At 43.1% G+C, this 8,329-nt stretch overlaps 1 protein-coding gene across 1 annotated transcript; it reads left to right on the top strand.

Annotated features, from left to right (window-relative positions):
* The first annotated feature begins 2,076 nt into the window (after positions 1-2,076).
* CCDC71L (coiled-coil domain containing 71 like) lies at positions 2,077-6,337 on the top strand. Its single transcript, XM_061165231.1, has one exon. The coding sequence runs from the start codon at positions 2,077-2,079 to the stop codon at positions 2,776-2,778; it is 702 nt and encodes a 233-aa protein (XP_061021214.1). The 3' UTR covers positions 2,779-6,337.
* Positions 6,338-8,329: the final 1,992 nt, after the last annotated feature.

Below are 8,329 nucleotides of genomic sequence, written 5' to 3'. Positions count from 1 at the left end.
TGTAATATCATTTCTTTATAAGGACTTAGGAAGCTGGTAACTGGCTCCATAATCTTGTTCTGAGATCAGGATATGCTTTTCTAGGAAACTGATTTTCTCTTCAGAAACTTACCATGATTTAGGTAGGTTGAGAACTGGTCCTCTGGTAGGAAGCTTGGTTTTCACATAAACCCAGTGCATGGACAGGATGCTCTGGTACAGAGAAGCAACTTTCAAAATATTTTTGTTTTATTTTTTATTGAAGTTAAACAAAATCTGGTTCTAAGAAAATATAATCTATAAGTCCAGTATACTGGACAGGTTAAAAACGCTCAATTCTGGGAGCAGCCGGAAGTGGAATCAGGTGAACAGCTCTTTTCCTTGGTCACTCCACTCTTACAGAAGGCATTTTCTACTGAACCTCTTTGAGTCTGAGCAGCACAATTTGTAAAATCTCCAGTGAAATATAAAGAACACTAAGATTAGGAATCCAAAGACCTAAACTATAGTCCTAGTCCTACAATCAAGAAGCCTTATTACCCAACCTCTGTGGATCCAAATTTCCTCATCCATGAAATAAGTATATTGAACTAGGTGTCTTTTAGCTCAAATATTTGAGGGAACCAATAGCGGCTATGTGTGAATCACAAAACTCTGCTCTATCAGTTTTCTACTGCAAGATAAAGTGCTCACTCAGGGGTAAAATTTGCGTCTACCTCACAGTTCTAAGTATTAGGAGATTTTTTTTTTTTAACCTTAAAACTTTAATGGAGTTAAGATAAACCTGAAATGTAAAATGGGAAATTGTCCTGTTCTTAGCAATTTGAATATATGCTGCTCACATCATTATGTTTTTCATTGGTTCACTCAACAGAAATAGAGTGCCCACTGTCTGACAGGTGCTGAACTAAGTACTGAGGATAGAAAAATGACAGAAGATTGTGCATTACTCTATAAACATTCAATCCCCTCCTCTCAAGTACAAAAGGTGATGGGGTCTTAACAACCTGTTCTTTTCAACAGAAACCTTTTGATTGTGAAACTGCATCCTTTCTCTGCGCTAGAGATAGTACTGCAAAGGGACATACTAAAACTAAATGAAAGGTGAAGTGCACTCATTTAAAACCAACTGTATATTTAAAAATTATATTTTCTGTAAGGAGAATGGCTTTGTTGTAATTGATCTTTGATCAACTTGAGCAAAGTTCTATGGGTATAACAGGCTTTACTTTCCTGATAAACAGAGCATCTCCTAATGTGAACATGGTTCCATTGTCTAGAAGGAGACTATGCTACTGACAGCATCCGTATTATCTGAATGATTCTGGATTACTACCATGTTGCTTGACATGGATTGGGGTCAAAGTGGGGAAGAGTTGGATGAAGATGCAAAAGAGGCCTCTGGAGGTTCAGAAGAGAATTGTGGAAGGCCCATTCCCTCTAGACTTACACCCAATTTCCCTTTCTGTGATACAAACTACAGCCTTTGGGTAGGTCTCCCTTTGTTATTCAGGCTGGTAGACCTCCCAGCTCAATCCATAAATGCACATCCACTCATTCCGAGAGTAGAGTGACTCCCCCCAAAGTGGAACTGATGTCCACCCCTTACTCTAGACAAGGCACCCTCCACATATACCCACCCAACTGTTGACTCGTGTTCAAGAGCCACCATCACCCACCCCAGCACCATCTTCCAGGAACTGGCCTCTCCCCCATTAGTCCCCGCCCTCTTCTGAGAGCACCCAATGGGTGGAGTCGGGGCTGCAGTAGGAGGGGCCAAAGGCGGGCACATTTAAAGAAAGGCAGAGGGCGAAAGGAGGCAAGAGAGGAGAAGAAAGAGAAACCAGGGGGGCGAGGCGCCGTCCAATGACAAAGCCCAGGGGTGGGCGCCGGCCGCCATCTTGTACCGGGCAGCAGGATCTTCACCCGCGTCCTCCGCCCTCGGAGGGGGAGGGGCGGCGGCGGCGGAGGCGAGAAAAGTAGCGAGAGACGCGCCGGGCGGGAGGTGCCAGCAGCGGCCGCCGCCGCGGAGCCAAACACGGGCGGGGACGGCGGCGGCGGGACCCGGCGAGCGCGGGCGGCCCCGAGCGGCCTCCGATGCGGCGCAGCGTGAAGAGGCGGCGGCGCCGGCCCCCGGCGGCCCCGGCCGCGGCCGCCCGGGGCGGCGGCTTTAGGGCGGGAGGAGGGGCCGGTCTGGAGGCGCGGGAGGAGAAGGTGGTGTACTCGCGGTCGCAACTGTCGCTGGCCGACAGCACCAAGGCACTGGGCGACGCCTTCAAGCTGTTCATGCCCCGCAGCACGGAGTTCATGAGCTCGGACGCGGAGCTCTGGAGCTTCCTCTGCAGCCTCAAGCACCAGTTCTCCCCGCACATCCTGCGCAGCAAGGACGTCTACGGCTACTCCTCTTGCCGGGCCCTCGTCCCCGACCCCCCGAGGGGCCCCGCCGCCCGCGGCCCGACGCGCAGGCCGGCCCCGAGCGCGGCGGCCAGGAGGAGGCGCCGCGGAGCCCGGGCGCCAGCCGCCCGCCGGAGGAAGCTGCCGCCGCCCCCGCCGCCGGGCCCCGAGGAGAGCTGCCCCGTCAAGCCCGCGGCCCCGGAGCCCTGCTTCGGGGGCCGCACCCTGGAGGAGATCTGGAGGGCGGCCACCCCGACGCTGACCACCTTCCCCACCATCCGCGTCGGCGGCGACGTGTGGGGCGAGCGCAGCCTGGCGGCGGCACGGCGTAAAGCGCGCCAAGTCCTGCGAGTGAACCTGGAACCCGTGGTGAGGCTCCGCCGCTTCCCGGTGCCCCGGGCGTGACGCGCAGCCCGCGTCACCCTCCCAGCCGGGGACGGAGCTCCCGCCCGGAGGGATGGACAAGTGTCAGTCGAGTGTTTACAGATCCGGCCAGGACCCCGTCCCCTCATGCACTTTACGGGCGAAGAAGGCACCGGATGGTGCTCCCGGGCCCGCGGCACCGCCGTCTGGAACTCCGGGGCAGGTGCGCCCTCCACCCGCTCCCAGTGCCGGGCAGCAGAGGAGACCGCGGGAGCCGCGGGGGGCGGGGGGAGGGCCCTTTGCTTCCGTACCCCGGACTGAGACGTCTCCAGGACTGAAGGGGCAGATCCGTTTTCTCCCTTTGGACTCTACCTCACTGGTCTGGAAGTCCTCCGAAGAAGTTATTTTTTCCAAAGGAATTTGGTTTCGTGCTTGTGTAATAAAGCCAGAATCTACTTGCTTTTCACCCCGCTCTTCTATCCCGGCCTCCTTCCCACCCCCTACCCCCATTTTTTTTTTTTTCTTTTCAACTGCCACCCCTCTTTCTGGACGAAAGATCGAACCTGTCTGGACGATAGATCGAACCTGTTTTGTGCTGTTGCACCCGTTTGTGCTCAGGGTATTCTGAATCCCACTCGTTTCCTAATTTTAACCGGATTCCAAAGCTTTGACCAAGGATGTTTTTCAAGCTTATGACTTAATGTTAAGAGTGCAAGGATTTGTATGATTTGAATGCCATGGGCTCAGTGATTACAAACAAAGAGATGCAAAGTACAACTATTTCAACATTTTTGAGGTGTTTCTAAAGATTTTATATTGAGATTTAATGTTTATATTTACTGAGCTCCTAAAGAAAATGGTAGAAACTCATATAAAGTTCTGTTTAGGAAAAGTTGATTTGTTAAATTCTTTTTGATTAAATAAAAAAGTACGTTGAAACCACATGGCTTGTGATAAAGAAAAAATGAGTTACAAAGAACTGGTGTTGGTTAAAGAGATGGATGGAATCCTATTGGAAATGGTTTGGCCTCTTTGTACTGGTCTAACATACAAATCCAGGAGAAGTTCAAAGGTAACCTATTTTAAATTGGGAGCCACGTAGGAGAAATGAATGTGTGTAAACCTGGTGATTAAAATGGTAAACAGAATACCCATTAGAGTTCTCAGAACTAGTAGCTCTTTAGAGGGGTGGGGGCATTTCTTGCTATCAAATAACTTGTTGCAGTTACTCTGAGCAAAATAGATCTTTCTCTACTTTGTGTTGAATAGCAGAAAGTGCCCCGACTAATACCCATCACCTTTATAGACATCGTGACATTTGTCTTTTTTCCTCCACGAGTATCCTTTTTTATCTTAATTCCATTCATAATTATGTTTGCATTTACCTGTCTTTGTTGACAGCTGAAGACCACAGGAAGCCAACGGGCGATTCACACTGAGTACTGACCCTTCTTATACACTTTTGTAATAGCGTTTATACCATATGGCCCAGAGTGGAATTCTTGATTATCCAAGTGCCTTTGGTCATTGGTGGCAGCAAGACTTAATGGTTTTTAGCCAGTGGTGCCACAGCCAGATTTTACTGCAATATCTAAAGGGTCAAGTGGTGTTTTTGTACCACAGTTTTTCAAATTTAAGTATTCTGCCATGAAACTACTTACACTGGCTGGAACTTAACATAGGAAGTCCTCAATATTAAGATTTGTCTCTGCTTGGCAGCTTCTTAGGAGAATAGTAAGAGTTGCAATTTTGACTCTTGTGTTCTTAGATTTCAAATGGCATAGCTTTCTGAATTGAATTTTTCAAGTTTAATAGTACATAAGTAGGAGTTTTGTGACTTTAATTTCAGTGTTCTTGTTTTGTAAAAAAAAAAAATTATATATATATATTATAAATACATGACTTGATGCCAGTTTCCCAGTATGCCTCATATTCTTTTATTCACTACTCAATAATGCGTTGTAACAAACACTGTCACATGAGTAAATAAAAATGAATCATTACTTAGATGATGGAGAGTGTTACATTTGATCTCTGTGATAGGAAGCTTATATATATATTCTTTTGGTTATTAGCTTCCATTGGCAGTTGTATTTCAGATACATAGGTTTTTCTCCCTTCTCCCACTCCCAAATTGTTCATTTTTTTTTTTTCTTTTTTCCAGTTAACTAGCCCCTCCCTAAGAAAAAACTATGTATTGGTACATACCACTTACTATTGTATATAGTTTTATAATAATTAAAAAACAAATTCAGTGGCCATATTAGAATGTAATTTCAACATACAGCTTATCCAGATAGTTTCCCAGAGGGTTTTGAAATTAAACTTAGCTGGGAGGATAACTGCTCAGCACAAAACTGAAACGACCATTGACACCATGCGTTTTATTTTAACTGAGGTTCTTAACACTTTCCCCTCATGCCTTGTTACTTCAGTGCACTTGAACTACTAGCATGGATGCATCTTCGGATTATCTGGGCTCTCTGATTTCAGTTTGGATCGATTGCCCATCTTGAATTCAATCTGTTCTTTATCTGGTCTGTTTAAAAATCATACCATTTCTAGTTTGTGAAATAGGGGTCAAAAAAGTCTTTATTTTTGCCAAGTGGTCTTTAGCAAAGCCTACATTACAACTCCTAAAATGTGAAGAAGCAACTAATATAGTTGGCTAGTATATTAATAGGAAAGTGAAAGTATTTTGTGGGTACATTGGGCAGAATGTGAAAAGAAACTTGGCAAGGTGGCCTTTACGGTGAGGCATCCATTTTCTGTCCTCTGAGTCTGTAGTTTAGCTTGTATATAGTTTTTTAAAGAAATCTCATGACTTGATTCTTTCTCTTATAAGATTATCTTATATCTCATATGGCACAAGTAGAGGGAGAAGCTAGGAGGAAGTTGATCACCTCACTATGCTTTTATTTCCTTTTTAACTCTTGAGTGCCTAAATGTGGTGACTGTCACCTCAGCTAACCTTTGAATCTTCCTGATGTCATTTTTATCCTCTCTGTCAACCAACAACTTAATTTTCCTTCCTGAAACCAGTAATGTCATGATTGTTGAGGGCAAGCTCTGTTGTTGATAGTGCAAAGTGTCGCTGTTGTGGTGTGTATTTATTTTGTCGAAGTTTGAGTACCCTGTTGGACTTGTATAACTAAGCTGGTGGCTGACACCTATTGATTTGCTCCATGCAAATGATAGTACTATATAATTCTTCAATAAAGAAACAATAGGCTGACACCTATTTATTAGCTCCATGCAAATGATAGTACTATAAAATTCTTCAATAAAGAAACATTAAAATTATTTGAATACAAAAAACCTGAGCAATTCTGAACTCAAAGCCTTTTGTTGTTTTAAGGGTTGCCACAGCATTCTTTAAACTGGTGGTTTTTAGTGGACGTATATACATAATATTTACTTTATTGGTGTGTTTCAAACATTTTTTGATAGCCTGTTATGTCTTAAGTACTTTAGAAGACAATTGTTTGTTAATGGAACTAAATTGTTTCCTTGGACAGTTTGATGTGCATATGATTAAGATTTGCAATCTGGTTGTACTCTGCTTTTTAACTTATTAATTGTAAATAAATTTTAGAGAATACACAGTGACTGATTTTTCTAATGATGTTGAAAGTTTTTGAAATGGGATTTTATGTTTGTATGTGAGTTGGAAAGCATCTTGGGATCAATTTTGACTTTTTTTGATGAACTTGAGACTCCTACCAGTCTTGAGATCTGTGTTTTGTGCTGTCTTGAGGCTCTTTTAAATGACATCTTAGATGATCTAGTGAATCTCTGGAATAGTATTTCATGGCCAATCTCGTCATTACCAAAATTTGCCAGCAAAAAAAAAAAAAAAAAAAAAAAGACTTTAAAGATGCATCAAAATTTAGTTTTGAACCCTGGCCCCAAATCCTCCTGTGGTGGTGATAAAAAGTCTAAAGCTCACATTGTTTCATGATAGGAAAGAATGTCCAAGTGCTTCCTTGTGAGTAGCAGCAGTAAATGCTGTTCCACAGAATGAGTAAAGCCAGAATTTTCATTAGTCTAGAAGGTAGGAGTAGAGTATTACCAAGGGCAGGATTCACAGTACTACCGTGTGGCCTGAAGTTCCTGTCAATAATTAGAAGCAGCACAGTGTAGTAAACTGTGAATCCCAGTGCCTGGAGTGGAATTATGGTTTCACCACTCATAATTAGAACTTGAGATAAGTTATGTAAACTATCCATGCTTTATCTTCCTTAAGTATCATATGTGGTTAGTTAAAAGATAGGGGATATTAGTGGTGGGCACATAGGCAGTTCTTAATAAATGCTATTAATTGGAGATACCTGTGCTGAGAATATAAATGCTGAGAGTGATTGATCCCCTGGAAATTTAGCACCCCAAGAGTAGAGTGTGGTCTGGGAAAGCTAAAAGACAGATTGAGATGGTAATTTGTGGGTGAATTAAATTGAAGACAGAAGAATCTCAAAATATCTTTAGCCTGCTGACAAACTCTGAAGCAAGAGTTTGTATTAAGTTGATTTACTGGGTTGACCAAAAAATTGGTTCAGGATTTTTTCTGTAAGATGTGGAAAACCCTGAACGAGATTTTTGGCCAACCCAATACAAAACAGTTTTTACTGTTGGAGTTTTCCTAGGCTCTCTTAAAATTTGGGGGGTCTTCTTTAATCATCATGATATCTCTGAAAGATAATTCAGAGGCACTGTTACATGTTTTAAACTATCTGAGAATTTATAAAAGTAATAGATTAATGTTGTTGATCTTAGAACTTGCCAGATTTCCGCTCTAAGTTTTCCCTTGGCATAAGTTCAGGGAGGGTTGCTTAAGAACCATGTTACTTTGCATGTACAGAACTAAATTAGAATAAACTCCTATGAAGTTTATAGTTCAGTTGTTCAAGGAAATAAATGAGTATGAAATGTTTGAACAGCAAAAAATTATTACTGAAAGTAAAAAAAATCTTCATGTTTGAAACACTCACTCATTTGCACATTTGGGGTCTATAGCCTGTAGTTTAGTTATAATTCTTTTTCTTGTTGTTGTTTAGTCACTAAGTGCAATCTGACCTTTTGTGACCCCATGGACTGTAGGCCACCAGGCTCCTATATTCAAGGGGTTTCCCAGGCAAGAATACTGGACTGGGTTGCCATTTCCTTGTCCCAGGGATCATCCCAACCCAGGAATCAAACCCAGGTCTCGCACTGTGGGTGGATTCTTTACTGACTAAGCCACAAGGGTAGACCTAATTCCTCGTAGCACAAAGAATAACAGAGCATATTTTAACTTGGTGAGAAAGCTGAGGTCTCTGAAGCTGACACAAAGAATTGTGTTAGGTGGAAGTTATCTAGTAGTGAGAAGCTCAAAACAGAGTCTGATTGCTGATTTGGTATAAAGAGCAATGAATTCTCAGTGTCCATACTCACTTGTCTTGGTAAATGTCATGCTAAACCATGATCTGAAACATGATAAACATATCCAGAAACAACTGGAAGGTAATGATAATAACAACAGCAAACACTATGGCTGACCCAGCAAATTTGAATAAATATTTTGTTGGACTCAAAAATGGACTTCTGCTTCTGAAAG

This window comes from Dama dama, chromosome 18 (genome assembly GCF_033118175.1).
Source record: "Dama dama isolate Ldn47 chromosome 18, ASM3311817v1, whole genome shotgun sequence".
NCBI classification, from domain to species: Eukaryota; Metazoa; Chordata; class Mammalia; order Artiodactyla; family Cervidae; genus Dama; species Dama dama.
This window is presented reverse-complemented; position numbering and strand designations above follow the sequence as displayed.